The 26,670-nt window shown below is 39.0% G+C and overlaps 2 protein-coding genes across 2 annotated transcripts; one reads left to right on the top strand and one right to left on the bottom strand.

The window, feature by feature from the left end:
- Window positions 1-108: 108 nt before the first annotated feature.
- adprs (ADP-ribosylserine hydrolase) lies at window positions 109-3,678 on the bottom strand. Its single transcript, XM_014995705.2, has 6 exons — window positions 3,354-3,678; window positions 2,232-2,328; window positions 1,940-2,147; window positions 1,661-1,848; window positions 1,413-1,513; window positions 109-713 (listed from the first exon to the last, which is right to left on the bottom strand). The coding sequence occupies exons 1-6, from the start codon at window positions 3,544-3,546 to the stop codon at window positions 349-351; spliced, it is 1,152 nt and encodes a 383-aa protein (XP_014851191.1). The 5' UTR covers window positions 3,547-3,678; the 3' UTR covers window positions 109-348.
- Window positions 3,679-4,744: 1,066 nt separating this feature from the next.
- Window positions 4,745-26,357, top strand: LOC106922938 (zinc finger MYM-type protein 4). Its single transcript, XM_088002442.1, has 29 exons — window positions 4,745-5,029; window positions 6,239-6,821; window positions 7,235-7,287; window positions 7,381-7,527; window positions 7,923-7,986; window positions 9,113-9,309; window positions 9,440-9,564; window positions 10,344-10,569; window positions 10,777-10,989; window positions 11,123-11,273; window positions 11,384-11,499; window positions 12,008-12,388; window positions 12,491-12,641; window positions 13,223-13,377; window positions 14,432-14,606; window positions 14,692-14,805; window positions 15,093-15,136; window positions 15,303-15,441; window positions 20,893-21,014; window positions 21,094-21,208; window positions 21,933-22,193; window positions 22,282-22,358; window positions 23,151-23,280; window positions 23,359-23,510; window positions 23,587-23,701; window positions 23,801-24,055; window positions 24,853-24,946; window positions 25,031-25,105; window positions 25,568-26,357. Exons 1-29 carry the CDS (start codon window positions 4,991-4,993, stop codon window positions 25,707-25,709), a joined length of 4,611 nt encoding a protein of 1,536 aa, XP_087858568.1. The 5' UTR covers window positions 4,745-4,990; the 3' UTR covers window positions 25,710-26,357.
- The last annotated feature ends 313 nt before the right edge of the window (window positions 26,358-26,670 follow it).

Below are 26,670 nucleotides of genomic sequence, written 5' to 3'. Positions count from 1 at the left end.
CTGTCACAGCTGATATTACTGAAGTGGTGTTAAATAACTACATTGAGTTACGTTGATTTTCTGGTAAAACACAATTTCTAGTTGGATAAAATCAAACACTCAAAGATGTAGGGTTTTAAAATGTTTACTAGTCGTCTAACAGAGAAAAAACATTGATGGACAATTTGTAGTGACAAAAAATTATTCAGAATAAAACGGGTGAGCTTATGATATGGATTTCCAGTTTCTTTTTGATCTTGCTCACCTTTATATTCAGTCACTTGACAAACCACAAGTGGACAGTTTTAAAAACAAGCACTTCTCTACACCAACTTAGCAGATCCAAACGCAGTAAAATTGTCTTTGACATCAGTCCTTTTTCTTCTCAGTCCCATTTGACTCAGATTTGTCCTCACAGCTCTCTGTCTCACTTCTGCCCCCTTGTGACGTCTGGTGGTAAAGCGCATGAAGCCGCGCTGCATTCATGTCAGCGTCCTCCGCCCCCTCACAGCACCTCATCCACCTCTGAGGAACGGCCTCAATTCCGTAGTGGGCCCCAGCGATGGCCCCAGCCATGCAGGCTATGGTGTCTGTGTCACCTCCCAGGGCCAAACTGTATGCTATTGTCCTCTCCAGGCCTCCGTAGTTCTCTGGAAGGTAGTCCCGTGGCTGGAGGCAGTGGAGGACACAGAAGATAGCAGTGGGGACAGAGTGCAGTGCTGCAATGCCGTTTCCTGGATGTAAAGCAGTGGGGTGGGGGGAGGTTAAAAATCAATTCTTCACAAATAAAATGAATTAAACCAACCCTGCCCACAACCACCACTTGAATTAATGCACTGCTGCTGAACAGAGAGCAATAAATTTTTTTTTATATACTTAAACTTTCTGCGTTGAATAACAAATGAAAATGTAAACTGATGGCAAAAACAAATAAATACATATATGCATAGTAAAACATAATACATGTATAGATAAGAAAAAATATAAAAAATGTCAGAAAAACAAATGAAACCCCCAAGAAATAGTAAATGAAAATAGAAAAGTTAAATAAAACTAAATAAAACTTGAGTACTGTTCAGAAAAAGTTTGTTCTAGCTTTTTTTTGGCCATAATTTAAATGATTTTTTTTTTTTGCATCTTTGAATTTGAGCACATTTCATTCATAAAGAGATTTATGTTGCTTTTCAGCCATTTCTGATTCAAATAATTGATCATATTACTCAATTAAACCACTTATTTTTCTTCAGTTACTTGTACTTTCCATCCATCTAAGAACATCAGGACCCGGTTTCTGTGCTTGATCCGAATCCCAAAGCAGGGATCTAGTATAATCCCTGGATGCTTATTTAATTTACAAGAAAAAAATATATATAATACACACAGACAGAAATTCTCATATGAATTTAAATGACAAAGTGGGGAGGCTTACTGACCTAGTTCAGAGATGACTTCCTCTATGCTCACTTTATTTCGGTCCATCAGGTCTCTGACTCTGTGGAGACGCTCAGAGAATGGTTTTTCTGCTTCTTTTAGACTGAAAAGACACAAGAGATTCAGAAAACTGCAGAGAGACCACCTTTGGAGTTTTGGAGTTTTTTTTTTTTTTTGACAAAAATCAAAATTTTCTATTGTGTTTTTTTTCTGGAGGAGCTCTTAAAATTTTTATTCATTGGGAACTCACATTCTGGCATCACGAAGAGCCTCCTCCTCGCCCTCCACTTCTTCCATCTCTGTGATCAGCCTACTTATGAACTGCTGAGGCAGGCTGAGCGCCCCCTGCAGGGACAGATGAACAGCCAATGCTTGGAGGACAGCTCCGTTATAACCCAGAGAGCAAGAGTGTGTCAGCATGGCACCAAGACGGGCAAACTGCAAAGAAAAATAAACTGTGGAGTGATGATCAACCTCATTTACGTTGGGGGATTTTGTTGTTTTTAAACATCACAAGGTCACCACTGACCCGTGTGACATCAGGCAAATTAGGAAAAGCCAGCGCGAAGGGGGCTGCTCTCATTGCCCCGCCGTTTCCAAACGAGCCCCGACCGTTAAACTGATCCCTTGCTGGTTGGTAAACGTCGACAAGCTGGGGGGAAGCAAGTTTCTTCAACACCTGGATCACTCCAGAACCATAACCACGGCCGGGAGAGGCACTGTACTCCTTCGCAAACCTACAAGTGTGAAAAATGTAGGTTAAAAATTTTCTTGTATCAGGCTTAAAATAACCAGGGATGCTGACGTTGGCATCAGTCTACCTGCGGGCCAAGTCCTGCTCATCGTATCCAGACCGGTTCAGAAGAGACTGGACCACACAACGCGTCATCGCAGTGTCATCGCTGTATTCAAGGACGCCTTTAAAACACAGAACTCAGACTAAACATGCTTCTCCTCATCAGGACACGCTATTCTAGCTAAATTTACTCCCTACACTCCAAATTAGATGATCTAAGCATCAAAAGCATATATTATTGTATTACAAAAGATAATAAAATACTGATTCATAAAATAGACAGGAAACCAGATCTACAATTACTTTGTGTCATTTGGCTGTGATAAATCTGAGTAAAAACAGATTGTAAGTGGGACTGCTCAAGGCTCTATGCAAGAGTTACAGGCTCCCTAAAGCACAAAAACATGTAAATTTTAGATATTAAATGCAAAAGTAAAAATCTGAACTAACTGAAGCTCAAAATGACATAGAAGGGTCAGAAACTTAAAGTGCCGTGCAAAAATATGGTATGCTCCTTAAGGTTTTTCACATTTTCTGATGTTAAAACTACAAAGTATTTTATTAGAGTTTGTGAGATACTATAGCAAAAAGTTAGGCTTCTCAACTTCGGAGTCAACTTCCTGAAAACCTGAGATGAGCAGAAATGATTGAAAACTAGGAACACAATGATCAGGCTTTTCCTGACTGAATAATTTTAAATTATTCAGAGTATCTCTTCAAAGATTTAAAACATATAAAAGTGGGATGATTGCATAAGGGTCTTTGAATCAATTGCTGGTCCTTTAAAGGCAGCATTAGTAGCAGGTAGTAGTTTTGGAAGGACCTGAGAATCAACTGATAAATCCATTAACATCAAGCATTTGTTGCTCATTTTAAAGATTAAATCCAGCAAAATGCATGCTTGTTTGGTGATGTGTCTATACATTCAAAATAATCAAATTGACCACTGATCAGTGTCAATGACACGAGAAAAGTGAACATTAAAGAAAGGTGTTACCTTAAAAAACTATGTATCGTGAAGTCATGCTTCTCTGGTTAAAGCTGTGCCATTATTTAAAGACACAAATTGTGACAGGCTCCTGGAAATAAAATGCGTCTTGAGCCCAGTTTCCCCAAACATAGTCCTTAAACGCATTCATTGACTCACAGTTTCCTTTAGTTTCATCTTCCAGGCCGCTTAGGTGCTGCAGTACGGTCTCCATTGGAACCTCCTCCGCTCCTTCAAACTCTCCACCGACGCAGTCTCCCAGCACAGCCGCCACCAGCGCTCCCCTGAAGCGGGACATAGACGCCGGGGTTCCCGCTACCGAGGCCGCCGCTCTCACTGCCATCTTTGCCATTCATCCGCACCTTCGCCCTACGTCCTGTGAAATATTTACTATATGACAGCAAGAAGGGCCGATGACAACAAATGTCAGTTGAACTCCTGCAACGATATGCTTCCTGAACCTTGTTTAGTTTCCGGTTAAAGGTTCCGATCGTTCAGCACAGAACTATAATACCCTAGAGTTTCTTTCCACCACTAAGCCATGAATACGCACTAATCCAGCTCGAGCAACTTCTAGTACTCGCATTTCTAACTGGCAAATGAAACTGACTACCAAGTGCTATGTAATATGTGTGCACCAAAATTTGTTAAACATGTGGTTATTAAAAGAGATTTGATAATTATATTGAAATTAATTAATGATAACTACAGTTATATGTAACAATTTTAGTAGGTTTTTTTTACATATTAAAAATGACGACACAAATAGATTGGTGGAGCTCGCCCTCTGTTGAACAGGAGATTTAAGGTAGTTATTATTGCTTGCTATGAATTGAAATGAATTGAACATTTAAATTTATAGCAAGTCATCTCAGTGCATTTTACAGAACAATTAAATCTACATACATTCTAATTGATCCTAGTTATCAAACAATGCAACAAGTCCTAGTTATCAAACAATGCAACAAGTCTACTTAGTATATAAAAAGTAAAAAGTTAATAGCAGGCGATAATGCTGTGGATAGCAGCATTATCCACAGGTAGGTACCACAGGTAGGTAGGCTGTGGTACCTACCTCTTTAGGTAGGTACCACAGCCAAATACTCCAGACCAGGTGGGGAGAAGAGGGAAACTGAGAAAACATAAAGTTAAGTTAAAATAAAAGCAAATAATGCTAATTCGAGATTAGTAGAAGAAGAAAATATCAGAGTGTCAAGCCATTCTGTCCTCCAGCAGAGATATCTTAGGATAATCTGTATAGGCTTTATCAAAAAAGAAAGTTTAAATCTACAAACTTCCTAGAAATAGCTAGGAAGGAAAAGCCCGAATACAGCCTGGCCTCAAGTTGCATTTGAGGTACGTCGGAAAAAACGACTAACTTCTAATACAGCAAGTTAGTGTGTTGGCCTAATTATAAGCGAGTGTTGGCATTTACCGGAGGTCTGAAAAAGGGAATCAGGACACACTGAAAGCCTTTTTAATGCTTTGATTACAAAATGCCATTTATTACATCGCTAGGAATAGAAAAATAGAAAGGGAGCACTTAGTTTGGGAGTTACGGTAAAGCTTTTTTGACGTTAAAGTAGTTGTGTATTTTCTGAAAAATGTCACTAAATAAAACACTTGGGGTTTAATAGTTGCGTGTATTATTTGTAGAATTAAATTAGCAGCTAATCTTGATTAAATGCATCATATTTGTTGTTGTTGGTCCGTCTTGTAGCACCATTGAAGCGGAGGAGGAGGAAAAAAGAGGAGGTGGGCATCTGGAAGCGCGGTGTCTGCAGCATAATTAAAACATGGCGGAGTCGGAGGAATTTCGACTTAAACGTTTAAAGGTATGAAAATAAAATGGTAGGTGGTCACAACAAACAGGTACAGCTAAACGTATTAGTTAGCGCAGCTTCATTTCAACCTTTGTAGTTTAGGTTCAGCTTCCGGTAGAGAGGTGCTCATTTTTGGCTAGCATCGATTAGCTAGCTACATAGCCCTGCTTAGCATCTTGTTTCAGGAAAAAAAAATGGAAAACGCAAACATTCACCGCGATTAGCTTGTATTTCTATAGACCTTTAGGTCCTGTATTAACCCATGCATTTAGGCTTGCGTTGCAGTTGCCTCCATTTCTTACAAAACACGGCCAAGGAGTGCTGTGAACAATAAAAATAGCAGATTTTAGACAGTTTTTTCCAAATTCACCGCAGTGACTTCTGAAGCCGTAACATTTCCACTGTCTTTTTAAATTATCTTAAGCAAATGTTGTACGTTTGCGACTATTTATGTATCTGAAAATAAATTAAACGGTGATTAACTACTTAGTATTAAAGAGTTGGTGACACGCCTCTTGCACACAACTGGACCGTACTAGGCCTGGATCCATGTAATACTAGGGGGGTGCCCACAACTAGACGGTCGTACATAAAAGCATCCCCGTATTAGGGTTACCTTTATGAAGTTACACCTTTACCACATGCTATTTGTAGTTATAAACAAACTGGTAGCATAATTTTAGCTGGATATTTGTCCTCTGTCATTGTCTGGCTTTTTAAAAGTGGTCTACAAATCCTCAGTTTGGTTAAAGTAAAGGTTTTATACATTGCAAAACCACTTTTGATCGGTACCATCTAGCTGCTTATTTGAGATGAAGTTACGGTTGTGATGTAGTTATACCCACTTTGTGCACTATGCTAAGACCTCCATGGAACAGCCCAATTATCTCCCACCATTATGCTTAATACTTGGTACAGTGAATCAGGTCTAAAAGTCCTGTCTTGACTCCTCCAAACATTCAATGACCCTGTTCGGACTAGAGAAGATTGAACACAGGGCCTTTTCTCCGATGAAATGATGAACTAAAGTGGAGACACCACTTTATAGGCGTGCTTTAGCCAGTCATCAGTAATTTAACATTATTCAGATGAAAAAACTAACTGAGTATCAATTTGGAGGAAACCTTGTTGGTGTACAAGAGATGGAAATTCCTAAGTCCTTATCAGTCATATCGGAAAAACTTAAGGGGATTTTTCCCTAATGTATTTTCTCCCGCTCAGCGCGACGAGGAGATGTCCCGAATGTTTGATGAAGTGATGGGGCTGGGAGAGTTCGCCGACTCCTCCAGAGGCTCTGTGGGTTCCTCCAAGAGTGGCGGTCAGCCAGAATCAAAGGGACTGGACGAAACTTTAGAACAAGGGGAAAGCCAGCCGCTTGAAGAAGATAGCAACTCGAGCAGACAAGAGAAAAAGACAGATGAGGGGACAGGAGAGACAAGTTTTCCTCCCCTCACTTCAACCTCTTCTGAAAAGCCGTCCTCATTTAATATGGTGAGGAGCGAAAGAGGAGGTGGAGGGAGTGGTGGAGCAGCCTTTGACGATGCTCTGGATGGTCTTCCCTCTTATGGACCTGAGGAGGAGGATGAGGAGGACTGGCACTATGCCCTGCCGATGGGTTCCCTAGAAGATGTTGATGTGGGTAAGGCCAGCAAAATAAGTCAGCTTGGTCAGAACAGTGCGTCTCAGAGCAACCCCTTTGACCAAAAACCTGAAGCTGAAGAGGAGGAGCAAGAGAATGAGAGGAGCACCGAGTCTGCCAACACCTCCCACTCCTCCCAGGACAACACCCTGGAGCACGACAAAGGTAAAACTCCGTCTGTGTTATCAGTACCGCCATGCAGATTCACTTCACTACGTGGCTCCTGCTTATCTCCTTCCTGTCTCTGGTTTTGGTGCTTCCTCATCAAAATGTAAACACTGTATCACTTCCATAAATATATGTAGTGGACTTTCTATTTACATTTTAGAAAACTGGCAAAAAAGCTCTGGAAATTTGAGTTTGGAAAAGTCACCTTGACAAAAACAATGAGCTTAAAACCAAGTAAAAAAAAAAAAAGTTGTTTTATTTGTTCCACTGAGCGACTATGTGCTAATAGTGGATAATATACAGAGGTTAGTAAGTTATTCCCTGTGGGCTTCTCTTAAGTTGCATTTGTGGTGAGATAATAGTGTGCTATCATCTCTCCTTGTTTACACACTTTCTCTCCTTATTGCCAGGTGATGGCGGCCTGAACCAGACAGAGGAGACAGAAGACAGCCAACAGGAAGAGGTGAGGATTTAAACAGAATTTGGAGTAATTTCACTTTCAAATATGCGCCAGATATCCGTAAAAGCTGCTGTTGTTTTTTGTTTTTTTTTTCAGACATCAGGGAACACTCAAGGGGAGGATCGTAATCCTCCGCCGTCTCCCAGGATAAACATTAAGGATGAGCCGATTGATGAAGGCTATGATGCTGCTTTGCTTCCTCAGAACTCAACTAAACAAATTAAAGAGGAGCGGGAGCAAGAGGTAGGTCGGTGTTGTTATGCAAAACTAAACTAGCTGCAGATTTAGTGAAGTCTCAGTTTAGATCGTTAGGACAGTTCAGTTTAGGTTTTTTTTTAAAGTACAGTGGGCCCCCTGTCTATTCATGGTTCAGTGATCACAGATTTTTCTGTGGAATGTAACTTAAACTCATTTACAGAAAATTCTGTTGTTTTTGGTCTTTAAACTCACCTATGCACATATGCACAGTAGTCACCAAACTCTTGCCTTTGAGGGTGAATATTTTGTTATTTTCTGCAGGTCTTGCTCGATATTAAATCATTTGTTCATTCTTGAGTGGGGCTGCGCTTCATTTTCCATGTCCTGATGCATAAAAAGAGTGTAAAGATGCTGATTTGTGTTTGTCTTGATATTTTCAGGAAGAGCTGAGGATCAGCTCTGTCTTCTCTGTAGGAGGAGGAAACACTTTCACGACTTCTGCCAGTGAGTGTCTTTACTGTTTACTTTAAAAATAACGGGGCTGATTATTCAAATAGACAAGTTTTGAGGAAAAAGGTGGTAAAATAAAGACCCCAATCAAGCTATGCAATTTATCTTTTGGTGGGATACCTTAGTCATGTTGTGGCATTTTTTTTTACCATGTTTACATGATGACGTGTCCATCTTGTGAGTTTATTGGGTAGCAGTTTGGTGCAAGGGCTCTGGGGAGCATCGTCTCTCTTTCTGTTAGTGTCGCAGTTTGTCCTTGTGTTGCTGTGACATTGCTGCGTATTTGCAGCAGTCGCAGGTGGGAACGAAGAAATGGTTCACTCTGCTTTTATACCAACTTTCCTCAGACAAGCAAAGCCTGTCGTTAACACAAAACCACAGATGTTCAAGTTTAAAAAGATATATTAAAAGGCAGAAGTGGAAAAAGCAAATCCTTCAGGTGGGCAGCAGAAATGCTGAAGGCATCATGAGTGAAATAATTATCTTTTTCGTTTACCCAAGTTATCTTTGTCTGATATGAGAATTTGATGAGCAAAACAATTTAGAGGTAATATTTAATGGAAAAATGCTTTTTCTTTTCACTGTACAACAAAACAGTTCTTATATTATAGGCCAGACAGTTTTATGTGAACATCCAGCCTCTAATTCACTCCTTTTTTCTTGAATTTCTACATTTTTTTAAACAGGAATTGAAGACGCTCTTTAGCCTGTCAAAGCTTCTGCATAAACCACTATAGCTACATTGAAAATTTGCAAGTGGCTGCTAGAAGGTTTTTTTTGTCCACTCTACTTTTTCAGAACAAGTGACTTTGTTTGACTCTTACATTCATGTTTGTATTAATAAAAATATTTCAGTCATCTGTGGCTATTTTGAGAAAAGTTTCAGCATCCTTGGTTGAAAAGCATAATTTATTGTCCAGCACTTTCATTTGAAATTTGTCTTCTTTCTGTGTTATTTCTGTTCTTATCTTAGATCAAGAGTTCTTAGGTCAATTTTAAAAACAAAAATTCATTCAGAAACCAATAACCAGACTCGCTGGTTATTAATAATAAATTATTACATATTTAGTAAAAAAAAAAAACAACATTGATCCCCACTCCTCCTTTTTATTAATCCAAGTGCCTCCAGCTGTTCCGGCCCCGACCACGACGCACATTTTAATCCCCGGCAGAGGAGCCGTCCTGCAGGCCGTGGCTTCCCTCCCAGTTAGACCAGCAGTTTCAATCCCGACTCCACTACCCACTTTGACCGCGTTCCCTCCGCGCCCTCCTCCACCTGCGGTACCGGGGAGTGTTCGCTGCAGCGGCTGCGCCAAGGTAAAGTTTGCCAGGGTTTATATTTTAGGTGATAAATTTTGTTACATCGCTGCTTTTTCTTTATTTAGGGTCTGTTTTACAGATTTGGAGGAGATGGGTGTTTATGTCATTCTGTCTTAATATTTTTTAGGTTTTGCTGAAAGGCCAAACAGCTTTCCAAAGAAAAGGCTCAACTCAGCTCTTCTGCTCCACAGTCTGTCTGACGGGCCATCTTCCACCAATCACAAAAGGTCGCGCGTGTTTCCAGTGCAACAGGTAGAACTTCCTGTCAGTTGCAACGCATTAAGTCTTTTCATTACTTTTTTAGCTGCCGTATGTAGTCACTTTGAAGGTGTCAATCATGTAATCTACCAGTAACTTTTTATTTATAAACTAACCAGTCTTCATTTGTTACCAATGAGTGATTGGTGTAGCATAAAAAGAACAATAAGGACATTTCTGAACCTTTCTCAGGATCTAAGAATTATTTGGAATTGACACAAAAATTCACTCAACTAAAGATAATATAGAAAAAATCAACAAGGACTGTCAACCAAGCATTATATTTATATTCTACTGTCTCATATCTACTTTCTACGGGCAAAATGAATTTACTAGCAAATATTGAGTAATAAGTACTACACTAAATAAACCCTACAAATTAAGTTTTATTGCACAGGAAATGTTCAAGTCAAAGAGAGACATTTTATGCTTTCACTTTGATTTAATCTGAGAGGAAACAAAAAGAGTTGACCGTGATTCAGGAACATTAGAATCTTTATTTAACATCTTCATTGATCAGCTTTCAGCACAAAAACAATTACAACAGAAATCCGCCTTGACTGGTCCAAAATTGAGATGCTTTACCTCTCTGAGAGACAACTGGACTTCTGTGGTTGAAGTACAGATTTCAGTTTGAATGTTGACGCTTGTGGGGAGGAGACGTCATGAAGCACTTCTCAACCAATTGGAAGCAAACTTGGTGTCACCTGAGAGCTGTGTTGCGTTGGACAGTCACTGATGTGCATTTATCCTTCCCACTGCTCTGTTTGCAGGGAGATCCTTCAGCCAAGGGACATGGTCACAGTCCCAGCCGAAAACAGCACATTCATGCACTTTTGTGGCCAGTTCTGTCTGTCTGTATACAGACACAAGAAGAAACAAGGTGAAAAATTAATCATTGATAAACGACCTGAGAGGAAGCCTGAGAAGCCACCTGAAAAACCAGTGGAGCGTCCAGCTGAAAAACCCTTCTGTGGCGTCTGCAAATCCACCAACAAGGCATGGTGTTTTGTTCCATATTTTCTGTACTTTTCTGTTTAGCTGCATGCAAAACCCTTTGCATTTGCTTTTGAATATGATGCAAGTCATCTTTATTAAAGGTTTATTGCATGGATTGTGTCCTTGAGACGTCTTTGCCATTGTTTTTGTCCCTTTTAGCTCGAGCTCCTTTGGTCTTTTTGTCTTTGATCATTATTTCTGCAGCAGATTGAGCATGAGGTCACCTATCAAGGAAAACTGCACAGACTCTGCAGCGACAACTGTTTCTTAACCTGGCGCAAACTGCGCCAACTTGCCTTGAACTGCTGCGAAGGCTGTGGGCTTTACTGCAGCAGCAAGTCGGGTTCCTGTCATATGCTGACCATTGAAAAGTCTCAGCTCAACTTCTGCAGCTCCACCTGCATTGGCACCTTTAAACAGGTACATTACAAGAACTGAAGTAGGTGTTTCCCTTTCTATTGCAGTTTTAGCTTGAATTTCTGTTTTTGTCAAATCGGTAGAGACAGAAATTTTATGATCAGGAAAAATTGTGAGCAACAATTTATTTCTGCAGAGTTGCAGAAAGACAACAGAGTGTGCCAACTGTCATAAGACCACAGTGGTGTCCTCTACCATCATGGAGCGGGACCACAAGGGTAAAGTTCAGCTGTACTGCTCTCCAACATGTGTGGAACAGAGTCGGCCACCCAACCACAGCCTCACAGGTACAACGCCACGGACGTAGCATTATTAGTTTGGTCTTGCAGACTGAAGCTAAAGGCTCAGCATTAAAACATGATAGTTTAATTTATGTTTAATTCAACTGTTTTTGTAGGTACTCCATTCCCCTGTGGCCTGTGCAAAGTTTCTGCCGTTCCTCAGTATCATCTTGCCATGGTGGATGGTACCATTCGCAGCTTCTGCTCCTTAGCCTGCGTGACCACATTCAGGGTAAAACATCAGCCGTATATTCAGTTATAAAATCCAGATTAAATAATCTAAATATCTAGAAACTAAACATTCGACCTATGATTAATTGTTTATAAGATTAAAATTAGTTCCAGTTGATTAACTAATCAAGGGTGCTAGACCTTCTTTTAGTGTTGTGGTTTGGCTGCCATCCAGCAGAGGGCGACACTAGTCATCCTTAACTGGAGCCAGTTGATGCAGAAACAAAGATGGTGGAGGGATCCCAGAGCAAGAAAGAAAAACGGTCCCAACACAGTCTGTTGTGGGATGGAAACTGGACTTTATGTGGTTCTGTTTAGAAATATAAACACTGAACAAGTGAAAAATGTAGCCCTTCGTATTATGGAAAGATTCTATTGATACAAGAGAAAACTCAGGTTTTTAAGAAAATGGCCACTTATAAATTAATCGTTAATCAATCAGTAACTCATTAACTGATAACTTGCATCTCTGTTCTTTCTTATGAATTGTTTGTTCAATTATTTTGCAGAAATCTCCTCCCACATCTCAGCCTGATCTTACCAATGGCACCTCATCTCTCAGGGACCTTCCCAGCAAGGATGCTCCAAAGTCGGGACCCTCCACCGCAGCCAATGGGGCAACCGGGGCCACCTCTGTCCCCCCCATTCCTCAGGATTACTCATCTTCGGTCCCATATCCAGGACACCACCCCAGTTACACGTCAGTACCTCCTCTAGTGCCTCCCCATTCGGCCGTGTCCACTCCTTCTCTTCCTGGACAAGCCCATGCCAGATCCCCCCTTGAGCAGCCTGTCAAACCGCTGGAGGACGGGCTGAGCGATGCCATCGCTCTGACCTGCTACCAATGCAACAAACAGTTCAGCAACAAGCCGCTGCTAATCACCCACCAGGTGGGAAATTTGAGTCACTTTCTTAACTTTGTTCTATAAATCTGTGAAACCCCGCTGACAAACATTCATGCCTCTTATGTCGGCTTTTTTGTCCGTCTCCAGGGTCGTATTTTGTTGTTGTGCAGTAAATCGTGCTGTGATCAGTACAACACCCAGAAAAATGTCCTCTCTGTGTGCGACTACTGTAAAGAAGAAAAGGTCCTTTACGAAGTCACTAGCTTCGGTCACCAGGACGTGTGTTTTTGCAGCGAATGTAAGTTAAAAGATAATGGGTTTTAGAGAATTTTGCAGCTACCACGGCAAATATTACAAATACTAATACTAACTAAAAGCATTTCTTAATTTCCTATTATGCTAAGTCAAATTTACTGATATTTATCTGTGCTCTTGTGGAACAAATGGGAGAAAATAATATTAAATAACTGACAGTATAATGGTAGATGTTATTTTTATCGTTAATTCTAATTTATCAAGACAATTAATCAAAGTTCTTATCAGAAAAAATTCACAATAAATAATAAAACAATAAATGCACACCCTTAGATCAATTAAGGACAAAATCAATACATTCCTCTGTCTTTCTTATGCCTTTTGCAAGTTTACAGTTTTACAAGGTTGCCTGAGTCTGTTTGTTTATACTGTAATACGGTGTTTAGAGATACGGAAAACTCTGGAGTTTTCCGTATCTCTGCACTTTTCCAGTTTGAATCTGGAAAAGTGCAGAATTTTGATCTAAACAAAGTGAATCCTGAAGCTGCGGCAGGTTTAACAGATTCAATGACGAGTTTAGGATTGTTAATCCTGTTAATGCGGCGTTTCCTTCTTTTGCCCCAGACTGTAAGCAGTTCTTCAAGCAGGAACACGCCCTGCGCTCTTGCTCCTACTGCTGTGGCCTTGGCCAGAAGATGATGCTCAGTCACTATGGAGGGAAGATTGAGGAGTTCTGCAAACCTCACTGCATGTCCCAGTACACGGTGCTCTACTATGGAGTAAGTACAGGACAGATGTCCCACAAGAATGTGTTCATACAGCAAAAAAAAAAAAAAAAAAAAAAAAAAAAAGAAAACATTGTAGCAGCTCATGACCAGAAAAAGGAAACAAAAACTTGTCTTAAAGAAGTATAATCTCCTGTTATCCATTGTGGATAATTTACCTTTCAGGAACATGAAGGATGTAAAAAAGAAAAAATGTAAATATTGGGGTAAGAAATCAATATTCTTCCTTTTTAGGTTGATTTCTTCTTCCCCTCCTCTGATTAGTGTGTATAAGCAAAACTGTTATTCCTCCCTTGGAGATTTCAGTAAAAGCTTCATACGCGAGTGTAAATATTCTGAATAAGAGCCCTTATCTGCAGAAACAGGAAGGAAGGTCAGCAGCACGAGGATTCAGTTTGGTCATTTTTCTATTTTTTTTATTTCGTCTATTTCTGGAGCTGTATCACTTACATATAATCAGTTTATTTATATCACACAAGTTCACAAGAAATGTCTTCTTAGGGCAATTAACAGGAAACACTGGTTGAATTAATTTCCAAATATACAAAAATGCTGTTAATCTTAATCCTAGCAACAGTTTAAAGTCATGTAAACCGTCCAATCTGATCATAAATGTAAGTAATACTGTCTAGAATAATGGATACAATGTTAATAGTTTTTTTTAATTATGACAATTAATGGTAATTTGTAATGGTACTCTATTTGGAAGAAAAGGTGTGTAATTTGTAAACGTTGCCATCTGTCATATTCATGTTATTCACAGTGAAATTGTGAATAAATAAGGTTAATACTATTTGGTTCATTTTCAGTTGTTTCTGCAGCGCTGGAAAAATTCATTAAAAAAAAATCAAATTGAGTGAGAATTTGACATTTTTCGGAGCGATACATCAGATCTGAAAAGCATGAACTGACTTCCTGCACAGAGCATGTGTAGATTTGGCACCTCTGGAGCTCTGGGTCAGAGTTTGTGTTGGAGAAGAAGTCCCTCGGTTTATAACCCAGTGTGATCAAATCTGATGTTTTATTCCCCCGTTGTTCCTCTGCCCAGATGGGTCGGTGCGACAGCTGCAGGAAGCAGGGCTACATGAGCGAGAAACTGCAGTGCCTGGGTTCAGTCTGCAACTTCTGCAACATGGCCTGCCTGCTGCAGTACTGCTGCCTTCATTTTGAGGCGAGCCAGCACACCAGCAACGGCATGGCCTCTGCCCCACCAGTGCCATCCGGTAACAAGTTATTTAAAATCAACGTTTCTTATCCAGTTGTCTGTTGCTTCAGTAAGACGATCTTTCAATTTAAATGTTTGTCCAGCTCCAGCGCAGCCTCATCACCCCTCCAAGATGAATCCTGTCATTGCAGATGTCGTCTCTTTAGCCAACGGCTCGGCCTCCCAGCCCAACGGGTCGGCAGGTACAGCGCTGACCGGTTAGTTTATACCACTTACATCCTGAAATTTTCTAAGTCCAGAACGCTGGGTTTCAACCAACGGGTACACTTTGGCAGGCCCCATTTAAATTTTTTCAGAAATTTTCTTGTTCATTCCTTATTATTCTATTTTCTTAAACTGGTTTTATTTGCTTTTTCAGTCGTGTTTTCCCCTTTAAAAGTCTTCCACACACAGACTTTTGAACTATTTTAGGCCTTTTGCTGTAGCTGTCATAGATTTTCATTTTTGTTGTGTTTCTCATTTTGTTTTTATCCCGATTTTGCAGGAGAGCTTCCAACCTCCAGCATAGATGGAAAGAACCTTGATCATGTATGAACATTTCTTTTTAAAATACTGTTCAAACTGAATATATATTATACCTAATTTAAACAAGATTTTAAAAAGGAGTTTTGTCCTTTTCAAACTGCTGTTATTTACCTGATTAGAGAAAACATATTTAAAGGAAATAATCAGATCATATCTGTGACGCCCGCAGGCCAGTACTCAGACTGATGCCATGCGAGCGCCCGCGCCCCGTCGCCGTCAGATGAAAAACAAATCTGTTCTGTGCCGACCTTTCACCATGGACCAGGAAATCATGTGCCAGCTTCCTTCACCTTCCCCTGAACCAGAAGGTAACTACATGAAACACTTTTCACTGTTTTAGCCTTGCTGCAAGCTAGAATGCTGCAAAGGAGACTAATGCACACCTAAGGACTTTAGTGGCTGCCTTTTATTTTATTTGTAGTCTTCTGCAGCTATCAAATGAAACATGCTAATGTTAACACTTTTGCATGTCAATATGTTGCGATGAGGAACGTAATGGAATATATGAGAGGATGAATTTCTGATGTTTCACGTCTAAAAATGGCTTTTGAACAGTCGTCAAAGAAAGAAGTCCTGCAATTTATTCTGAACGAATACTCAGCTTTACACTCATTTACAGTGTGGGTATATAGTAGGTCTAATATGAAATGTTTAGATTGTTTATGTTGAGAAATTTACAAACTAAACATTCACCTGAAGTGAGATTTTGCGGAGTAGTTCTTAGCAGTCAATATTCTTCTTGCTCTATACAGCAGTCAGTGATCTCAGTGAGGAGGAGATACAAATTACAACATAGTATTTTTGTGTTAAAAATTTATTACAGTTTAAAATAAATTCAATAAAAAATAATTTTTTCCCAACTGTGTGAACTTCTCCTTGATTCTCTAAACTCAGGTCATTCTGACTGCTGTGTAAACACTTATTTAAAGAAGTTTTTTTTATTGAGAATCATCTGGACTAATATCCCAAAAACAAGCTTTTTGTCACATCTTAGATGTTTTGTTGAATGTTCTTCTTCTGGGATTCATTTAAATAGTTTTCTTAACAATTGCACCAGCTCTGCTAGATAGCTCCTCGCAGTCCGACCAACCATCCAGATCGCCGCCGCGGTCTCCGAAAATCCAGGAGGAAACTGAGCCGAGCAACCTCACGCCAGCTCGACTAACCGGGCGCCATTTCCTGGGCAGAAAGGAGACGGATTCCAGCTGCAAGGTGTGCTCCCAAAGGAGGAAGAGAAAGTTGGATGAAGGAGAGGCTGGACAGAAGAAGAGAAAGATGGAGGATGGTGATGATGAGCCAGAGAAGGAGCAGGAAATTTCTGTCGGCGAGGAGAAAAATGAGGAGGGCAAGGAGGAGAGGGAGGAAGAGAAGGATGTGGAGTCTGCAACAGAGTGTGGCACAATGAAGAGACAGACACCGTTTTACTGTAAGACATGTACTGAGGAGCCCAGCCTCTGTCCTGTGCCTTGTTTTGAACTTTACCACACAAAACTTAACTACGAAGCACCAGGTGAGCCTCTCGAGTAACAGAAACACTTTCATTCATACCAGTAAACCAGTTTTCATGCTTACTGATGCAGCTTAATGCTTTTATATGCTGTCTTGAGTTGTTGAAGTACATGTTGACTTCCTTTGAGGGTCGAGTTTGTCACCCGGTTTTTCTCTCTCCAGCTTCCTGATCTGCTGCTTTGAGAAGCCATCTCCCATCTCTGGCTGCAGACACAGACAAAAAACAAACAAACTGCAGCTTTAAATCTTCCTGTTCAGTCTCACACTACGTAGTCTGTGCTAATCCCAAACCATGCTGGGGAGCGTCTTTCACTAATTTGAAAACTGATCTTGTATTTTCTTTGTAATTACAGGGTTCCTACAATGTTGAAAAGTATAGATTGGAATTTAAAACCTTGATTGGTGTGGACAAAATAAAATTTTAGACATTTTGTGTGGGGAAAAAAGAAAAGTGTTTGCAAATTCCTCTCCATATACTGTCTCATAAAAATTTGACTTTGCCCAACAAATTTGCTTATAAAAACAGAGTAATTATTAAACCAATGGAAATTTTGAAGTCGTTAATGGATGTGAACTACTTTAAATCATTTTTGTAGGATTTGTCTCAGCATCATGGGCTTGTTGTCTATTGATTATCAAAAAAATGTCTTCAAATAACAGGGATTGCACCTCAAAGAAGTAGTTATTTTTTGATTCATTATTGTCACAACTCTTCGGTATAATTAATGGAAAAGAACCGCTGGTCTATGATGGATATTTTCAACATGAATAAGGAAGATAATAAGCAATTATCTCCAAAGTTTGTGGTTTGATGTGTCGAGATAGTAAGATGTTATTTAATTTAAAATAAAGTAGAAATAGGCGCAGTCATGTTATCTTAAGAGCGAGACTGGCTGTGTTTGCCAGAAAGTTTGGGAACTGAATTTGAGATGAAGATACAACAAAACAGTCAGAGACCTCAACTCAAGTCAATTTAACTGTTATCTCTACAAAACAACTGAAGATAAGATAATGAAACATTTTGCTGCAAATGTTTCAAGATCATGCTATTTTGAGATGATATAATGAAACCTTTTGCATGACAACCTGAGTAAAAATATTAAGGATCTAATTGAACTGGTATTTAAAAAGAAACCCAGTTCTGAAATCAAAAAATGGAAAATATTTGCATGAGATCCAAACCATTTTATTTCTAGATAATGATTTAATTATCAAGATACATAAATAATTCAGTTTAAGTTGAACTTGAGATCTGCTTATCTTGAAATAATGACATTAATACAAAATGCTGGCACAACAAAAATAATCCTGATATATATATATATAAAATATTGACTCGTAAAGGTAAAGTTCATATCTTGAGGTAATGAGGTGTAGAAACTTTTTGGCAGCAAAAGCTTTTGGGTTCTGTTTCAAGATGATTTTATGACAAATTTGCTGCAACAAAACAATCTTGAGATCTTAGTTAATATCCTAATTGAACAATTATTACTATACAATAAGCTTCTCATCATCTTGAGATTAAATTTCTAAACCATTTTCCATGGATGGTTTAGATCATGTCATTTAAAGACAATATCAAAAAGCATAAAATGATCTTCAGGTCTTATCGCGAGACACTGAAACTTATGTCAGCAACTGGTTAGATATTTCTAGTTAATGAGAACAAATAAATACACCAGTAATAAAATAATAATCCAGCTGAACTATCATAGTTTTTTAAATTTTGGGGACAGTCGCATCTTAGAAACTTGCATGATGTGAATAATGATGACCTAATTAAGCTTTTGTCGCTACAAAACATGCTATGAGTTTTATTTATATTATAATTTATTCACATGAATGAACTCAACAATGTATTCTGATATAAAGAATAGCTCTCACCTTAAGATGGCTAGCTAATCAAACTGTTCATCAGTACAAAACACTTCAGGTTTTATCTCAAGGTGAGATGTTTTGAAACTCCAGAAGTCATTTCCTCAAGATAAAAATTGGTCTCTAGATAAATAAAAAATCATTTCCATTCATATAATTTGGGGTTTTAAGATATCTGCTCAAAATAAGCGTACACAGGAACATTTGTTCAGCTTTGTCAGTCAAAAATTGCTGTGGCCTAAATTAAAGAAATTGATTTTTCCACCTTTATTGTTCTTTTACTGCACACTGCCAATAAACCTGAAACTGTAAAGAGTGCACAAAATCCCAACATTTGAATTTATTTGTATTTGAAGTCGTGTAGGAACCCTGTATATTATCTGAAGTTTGCAGTATTTAGTTTCCACTCAGCTTGGACAGGATTTCTATGGTTTGCTGTAGTACTAAAGGTCTTCTTTGTGTTCATGTTGCTTTTAATGGTTGAGGACGAAATACTTGAAGGGCTTCTCGGATTCTCAGAGCCTACTGTAAGATCGAATAAAATATTACCTCATTAATATATGTGTCGGAATACGTCATCATGTCATAAAAGTCACAGTGCATCGTCAACCTTTACTCATCACATTTCATCCTTTTACACCATGAGCTTTTATTTAAACATTTCCTTTGAAGAACAAGTGCAAAACTGTTCATCTTTTTATTAGTCATTTTCTTTTTTCACCTCATTTGCTTTGTGCCATGTTTATCTTCCAAGAGATATTTCAGTGTTAAATTGGTTTCCTGTCATTAAAACACTAATTTATGGTGAACTTTTAGAGAAAATGACATTTATGGATTTGTGGATGCAAGCTTTTTTAATCCATCATCATGTGTTCAGTCATGAATGAATCCAACTAGAAGTCTTTAAACGTCACATTGAGCGTTTAAATCAGAATAAAACACTGTTGCCAGGATAATGTGACTTGAGCTGGAAGCGAGCAGTGTGAAGTTTTGTATCAAACACAGACTGTCACCTGTAATTTTGAACCACCTGTTATGCTGATCCGTTCCTGTTGCTACACAATGAATGTTGAAGTTACAGTGACGTCCTTGCAACATTTCACCACTGATGCATCAGAGTCGACTCCAGCTTTGTTTTACAACGGTAAAGTTTACTTTGGACAATAAATCTTTGCTAGGATTTTTACCAAGTGGATTTTAAATAAGTTGTCTTGTTAAAAGAAAACAAGTCTCAATAAATGGTTTTTGAAAAAAAGACTTCTCAGTTCTCTTTTTTTTTTATCCGATTATACTTGTTGGATGATCCACAGAAGATATTTGTTATTCTCAGTTATTTTGTGGCATAAAGCATGCTATCATCAAATAGTCAAAGGTTAGTTTGACCTAAAGAAATTTCCGGATGTCGCGCAGAAGACACGTGTATAAATGTCGACATCTGCTGGCTAAATGTTAGAATTTCACCTTGGTTTGTCGAAGGGAGCTTTGAGCCATGTAGAAATAAAAAGCCGCCAATGGAGCGTACAACATTATATAATACCATGCCAACTTTATTTATAAAGCACTTTAAAACAACTACAGCTGATACAAAGTGCTGTACATTAAAACACAACATAACAATAAAAATAAAAACTCTTACAGTTTAAAAACAAACATACAATTTAAAACTGGATCCTGCTGAAGTTGAAGGCCAAGTAAAATAGTTGGGTTTTAAGACGAGCTAATATAAAACAGAGTAATACCATCTTAAGTTTATAAAAATATATATTTTCATAAAGCTTTATTGTTTATTGGTCAAAAGAATAATACAGAATAGAAAAATGTATTTTGTATAATATCGAAAAAAAACTGCTTTGCAGCGTTTAAAACAATATGTAAAGGGATTTTTTTTTTTTAAAGGTTCTGAAACTGGCCCTCGTACTAAAAAAGATTATATTGCATCAGTTTCCTGTGATATCAATTGCCACATAACTACTTTGTCTCTTTAACCAGTTTCATGTTTTGCCTTTAAAGTTTTACTGTAGCAATTAATTAAAATTAATTAAGGCTGCTCTGTTAGCTTTGATCAATATTGAGATAGGATTGCAGTTTTTATCAGATCAGGGATCTACAAACCGCAGCTCTGGAGCAAAGAGTGACTCTGACTCACTTAAATATTATCCCATCTTTTTGTTGTTTCATTCTTTTGTATTTTGCAACCATAAAAAAAAAACACCAATCAGTGAATTTGGTCTAGAACTGCTGCTATTTATGCTGAAAATAAATGTATTCCAAAATCATTTGTTGTGTTGCAAGTGTTTGTTTCAGATTAAGATTAAATCAGTCAACACAAGAAACTCTAACCTTCCTCTTTCTCTCTTTACTCATCATTATCTCAGCTGGAGACAGGGAGGAAAACATAAAGGTGTTCATGGTTCCAGTACCAGTCCCGGTCTTTGTCCCAGTGCCTATGAACATGTACTCCCAGCACACGCCTGTTGCCATGGTGGTACCCATGCCGGTATGTGCCAGTTCACTTTGTAATGGGAATAACTGGTTGCACTGGGAGTCGCTGGAGCTGGAAGTTTCCTGTTTTCCAGATTCCAGTGCCGATTGTTGTCAAGCCTCAGACCAAGGATGTGAAAGATGCAGCTGTCCAGATGGAGAAGCTTGATGAGGAGGAGGAAGAAAAAGAAAAAAAATCTTCCAGTATAGGTAACGATATCAGAAAAAAAAATAAAAAATCCCCATTGGAATCGGTTATGATCGTCAGGAGGATTTAAATTGTGCCTTCTTCAATAGATCATTTTCATTTGGACATCTTAAAACGAAGCAAAGAAACAATCGAACCAAAGCCCCTCTCAAAATAAAATCAAAACCGCCTCGCCTTACTCCTGATATTTGCATTTAGTCAACAAAGTTGCAGGAAACCAGCAATCAACCCTTGGGCCTCTGCTTTGATGAAATGAACATAAAATCTTTTTTGATGCCTTCAAAATTCTGGTACTTTTTCACTGTTTCTCATGTTATAACTTTATACTTTAATGCTGTTATTATGCAAATATTATTAAGTGAACTCCAGGGAGGCAAATAAGTTTAACTGATTGCAAAACAGGCATATAATAGACAAATAGCTGAAAGATTGCCTGGTGTACTTTATTACTCCTAAAGTTTTTTATTTTGTTTTGCTAACTGAGCTTTCACTACATGATTTCCCAGCAACAAGGAGAGACGATAACTTAAAAAAAAATCAGCTTTAAAAGAAAATATGGCTATTTGTAAGGAAATTCTAAACTATGAGCAGTTCTGTTACTGCATAAAACCAGGAAGAAGTTTTATCTATGATGTTTTGCTTCAGATTCTTCAGTTGTGGTTTAGGTTCAGGACTAAAATCTTCTTCTTTCTTCTGCTTCTTGGGTTTTTGTGTCTTTTTCTGTAGATCAGTGCAGTTCCTCTCATTCTGGGGATGTTAAGACTGAAGTCGTCAGTCCCACAAAGCAAAATGAAGAGATGGCTCACATAGCAGCTCAGACTGACTTGCTTCCGACTGAAAGCTCAGAGAGAAGCACAGAAGGACCAGATCATGAGACTGATGACCAACCGGAGACGGGTACAGGTGTCATCAGTCATCCTCCCAGCAGCAGCAAAGATCAGCCTCCCTCCTCACCTGTGATGGATCTGGAAGCTGACCTCCAGCCTGGTGCGCTGTCATTTATGGTTATAAGAAATATAATTGATTCAGCTATAAAAACACCGACACTGAGAGGGTTTTTTATTTGTTTTGACAGGATTGTTGAATCAGAACTCGTCTGTTCAACAGCGAGGAGTTAAGAGACGCAGAGAAGGTTCCTACGGCAGGAAACGGGTACAGCGCTTTCTGACAGACCAGTGTTGTAAAATTTAAAGATAAGAAAAGCTCAAGTCAAACGAGACCATCACAAAACTCAAAAGTTAAAGTATTTGTTTAAAAAAAATTTAAAAAGCAAAATTAGATGGTTTTAAGCAGTTTTAGTGAATATTGTTAATCCATAGGTTTGCAACTGTGCTTCTGAGGACAATATTACAAATATAGTGACAATATGTACTTCAACTGGCAATTATTTTTGATTAATTAGTACTTTAAATATTATTTGCTTTGTGAATCATACAGAGTGCAAAGATGTGCAACAAGCAGAGCTGATGCTTGATTAGCACAAATGTTGGTCAGGATCAAAGATTCCTGCAGTATTTACTAAAATAATTTATATATTATTTTCTCTGTTGAGCTTGATTTTTCATTATACAACCTTTATTCAAACTCTTTGATTTAAATTTTTGGGTAGACTTTACTAAAAAAGCATCCGAACTGATCTTGTTTTACTTTTGCAAAGTAAGTAAATGTATCAGAAGTCAAAAACTGTGCTTCAAATAATCTGTATTTACTGTTAAATACAGATTATTTAGTATACTTAGTGTATTAATTATTAAATACAGATTATTTCACAAGTTGGTGAAAGTAGAAATGTGCACTTTTAATGCTTTATCTGAGTAGAACTGTAGGGTATTTCTCTTGTTTTAGTTATCTGTTAATATTTTAAGTGGGTTTATCATTCTGAGATGCATTTCATTATTTCAGAGGGTTGTTGTGAACTAAAGCTCTCACCATCTGTCCGTCCAGGGTCGAAGGCGAACTGGTTCTGCTGATCAAAGTGTTTCAGGAACACCTGCCTCCTCCAAGCTGAACCATCTGTACGGGGTCAAAGCCTGGACGAGCTGGGTCCAGCAGAGCAACAAGCAGCCAACAGAGTGTGAGGCGACGTTGTCGTTCATTTCCTTGAACTCCTTCAACCTGCTCCCATAAACAGTTTATTCTTTTGCCCCCACAGCCAGTCGAGTGGCTTTCAAAGAGGACATTGTTCAGTGCAGCCCCGCTGAGCTGGGCTTCGCTCTGAGCCGCTTCATCAGAGAGGTCCGGCGGCCGAACGGAGAGCCCTACGGCCCGGACAGCATCTTCTACCTCTGTCTGGGAATCCAACAGGTGCACAAAAGTCACCCTGGTTTCCAGTTTGGTTTATTCAGAGTTCTCTGATCTACTTTGTCTTCTCTGTGATCAGCATCTGTTCCTGCGGGGGCGGATAGAAAACATTTTCACAGATGAGGTTTACAGTCAGTTTGGCAGCGAGCTCAGCAGGATGCTCCGACTTTGGAAACCAAAGCTGCAACCAAGTGGTACATCACTGAAAGTCAAGCTTTCAGCTGGCCATCTTAACTCAGTCAGAACTCAAGTTTTTCCCCGATTTTCCCCAACATTCCCATTTCCTCCCTCAGGTGGGATCATTCCCTCTCGCATCGAGGAGTCCTACCTGTGGGAGTGCAAGCAGCTGGGTGCCTACTCACCCATAGTGCTGCTCAACACGCTGCTCTTCTTCTGCACCAAGCACCTCCACCTCACCACGCTGGCAGAGCACCAACGTCTGTCGTTCTCCAACTTCACCCGGCGCTTCAAACCCCACAGCGCAGCCGGAAATGTTTACCTCCAGTACGAGAGAAGCGGCACAGGGACGTCTGGCTCTGAGCAGAAAGGTGGCGCCTCCAAAAGCAACTTTTTATGGCTTTTTCATATTATTTCTTGTAGTTAAAACTAATTTCAGTCCTTTATATTAACTCACTGCAGCTCTAAAATGTACCTCCCCCTTTACGTGTTACAACAAGTTACCTTTACGAGAGTTCAGGAACGTCAGCGAGAGTGTAGCTTCAAACACAGCATGTGTGCAAGTTAAAATAAGTACCTACTCCTGCTCTCCTCCATCATTCTGCTGTTTTTGAAGGGAACCTGTCAATGAGGAGGGTTGGACAGTCAAAGTGCTTCCCAAAAGTATTCATGAACTTTAAACCTTTGTCTCATTCTTCCACATCCCAGCCAAAAACTTTACTGTATTTAATTGAGATTTGAAACGACATACCAACACGAGGTAATGGATAATTGTGAAGGGGAAGGAAAATGATTTTTTTAAACTGGTCATGATCAATAGATTTTGACAGCTCTATATTTATGTTTTTCCACTGTTAGCTAAAAACTTGCTGTCAAGTAGATGATTAACTGTCTACAAATCTCTTAGGTCCTGTCTCAGGTGTTTGTTGGATAAGTTTTCCTGGGTATTTAACTTTTAGATACTCGTCCTTGACGGTTTTCAGTCATGTTCTTCACAAATCGAACATATTCCAGGTTTTGGTTCAAAGGTCGGGATGCCAAGACAAAATCCTTTAGAAAGACTAGTGAGCCTAGGGTACTTTTACAGAGAGAAAGTTTGCCTGCTTGGAAAAATAAGAAATAACTTCGTATGTATTTTAAAATGTGACATACCTCATCTTGCTTCCAGAGCATCAGGAAGGGAGCAACGGAGAGATGTGGGAAAACGCAGCCAACCCCCTGCAGTGTCCCGTCCGTCTCTACGAGTTCTACCTCTCTAGATGGTGAGTCCCCACAGAGGCACACAGACACACATGCTTCTGTTTAAAATCAATACGTCTCAGGTTTGTCGTCTTGACCTCCAACAGCCCAGAGTCTGTGAAGATTCAAAGCAGCGTCTTTTACCTCCGGCCTCAAAGGAACGTCCACGCATGCAGGTCAGGGTGAGGAAATTGTCTTTTATACAGCTCTGCAGACAAGAAACTAAACACAGACGCGAAGGTTCCTCTGATGTCAAACCCTGGGAGAGAAGTATTTCTATAACTTCTGCCTTATTTGATCTCATGTACCGTTGTCTTTGCTATTTTGAAGAGTATACATACAAAAAAGAAGCACTGTGTTACATTACATTTATACCCCAGGAAAAACAGAAATTATGCATCACCCGCTACAACTTTTTAAACTCTCAGATATGCTTAAAATTGTAAAACTAGCTTTAGTCGGTTGAGAAATGTCATCTGGCTTCCAACTGCTTCTTTAGAAAAATCAAACACTCCCAGGTTACGGATTGAGAAGCAGTTGGTGAAACGTTTCCAGACGGTTTGATCATACTAGAAAGTTTAAAAGAAAGTGTTTCTTTTTTCTTTTTTGTTTTAATTAATAACTCCTACATCTGTCATCAGCAGCAGCTCCCACTGGTACTCGTCCCAGCCGCTGGACGGCTCCACCCTCCAGAGCATGCTCACTCGCATCTTGGCAGTCAGGGAGGTTCAGCAGGAACACGGGCGATCGGCTGCAGCTGAGGGGCTCTCTCCGACATCAGTGTGACAGAAGAGACCAACATTTTGTGGAGATTTTAAGTGTGTTTTGCTGTTATTCCACTGTTTCTGATGTTTTATTTTTAGATTATATATATTGAAAAGCTGTTGGCTCTCTTTGTTTCAGCGCTTTCTCTGGAGAAACTTTGAATCTTCCTCAAGGACACTCGTTATTTTAAGTGTTATCAATTCCTGATGTGATTCAGCACAGAGAAGATAAACAAGTCAATAGTGATAACTGAGCAACACTTTCTCTTAGTGCCTCTTTTTCATTCTCACATCTTATTTTGTTCACTTTTAAGCTCTTTGTGGTCTTTCATAACTAACGTTAATTGGCTGTTTTAGTTGACTGTGTACTTCTGTTTACAAGATTCAGTTCAGTTACAACATTGAGCTGTTTCCATTTTTATATTCAACAGGCAATGTTCAGTTCCTGTTCATGAATTCTAGACATGCATTTTTCCTCTAAATGTTTCAGTCATCAAATGTTATTTCATCTATATGAGAATTCATTACAACTGAAGCCCCAAAGAGTTTAATTTGTTTCAGGCACAGAAAGCTGTGTTGTTAAGAAATAACAAATGTTAACAGATTACAGTCAATTTCTGTGGCTAGCACCAACACTGCATAAAAATATTAAAGAACTGTTAAAAGATAATCTGTGTTTTGAACCTTTAAGCTAATTAACAAGGAGATTTGTGCATTCACCCTTTTTGATGGATTGACTAATAATTTGATAAGCAAACTGGTGCTGAATTTGCTGTCCACATGAGGGACACAGAACATATATTCAGACCTCACTTCTTGGAAATACATATTCTATTAACTCTTAAGGACCTGGAGGGTTCCTACATTTTTTCTTTTTCTTCCAATTCAAAATTCAACAATTTTTCAGATGAGTTTCCAGTGCAGTAATGTAAATTTTCTGAAGAACAACTACAAGATCTTACTATGAATTTAAAAATCTAGTT

Source organism: Poecilia mexicana, unplaced genomic scaffold (assembly GCF_051168715.1).
Source record: "Poecilia mexicana isolate PSO_F unplaced genomic scaffold, ASM5116871v1 scaffold_22, whole genome shotgun sequence".
In the NCBI taxonomy this organism is placed as follows: domain Eukaryota; kingdom Metazoa; phylum Chordata; class Actinopteri; order Cyprinodontiformes; family Poeciliidae; genus Poecilia; species Poecilia mexicana.
The sequence above is the reverse complement of the archived record's forward strand: the minus strand, read 5'-3'. Positions and strand labels throughout refer to the sequence as shown.

What these genes read in the sequence shown, in the direction of transcription:
- LOC106922938 (XM_088002442.1), top strand. Translation starts at nt 4,991, where the DNA reads ATGGCGGAGTCGGAGGAATTTCGACTTAAACGTTTAAAG. An exon ending in TCTGCAAATCCACCAACAAG is followed by an intron (nt 10,570 to 10,776) that starts GCATGGTGTTTT and finishes TTTCTGCAGCAG; the next exon opens with ATTGAGCATGAGGTCACCTA. An exon ending in TCTGTCTGGGAATCCAACAG is followed by an intron (nt 23,511 to 23,586) that starts GTGCACAAAAGT and finishes CTCTGTGATCAG; the next exon opens with CATCTGTTCCTGCGGGGGCG.
- adprs (XM_014995705.2), bottom strand. Translation starts at nt 3,546, where the DNA reads ATGGCAAAGATGGCAGTGAGAGCGGCGGCCTCGGTAGCGGGAACCCCG. An exon ending in GAGCAGGACTTGGCCCGCAG is followed by an intron (nt 2,148 to 2,231) that starts GTAGACTGATGC and finishes TCACACTTGTAG; the next exon opens with GTTTGCGAAGGAGTACAGTG. An exon ending in GCTCTTCGTGATGCCAGAAT is followed by an intron (nt 1,514 to 1,660) that starts GTGAGTTCCCAA and finishes GTGTCTTTTCAG; the next exon opens with TCTAAAAGAAGCAGAAAAAC.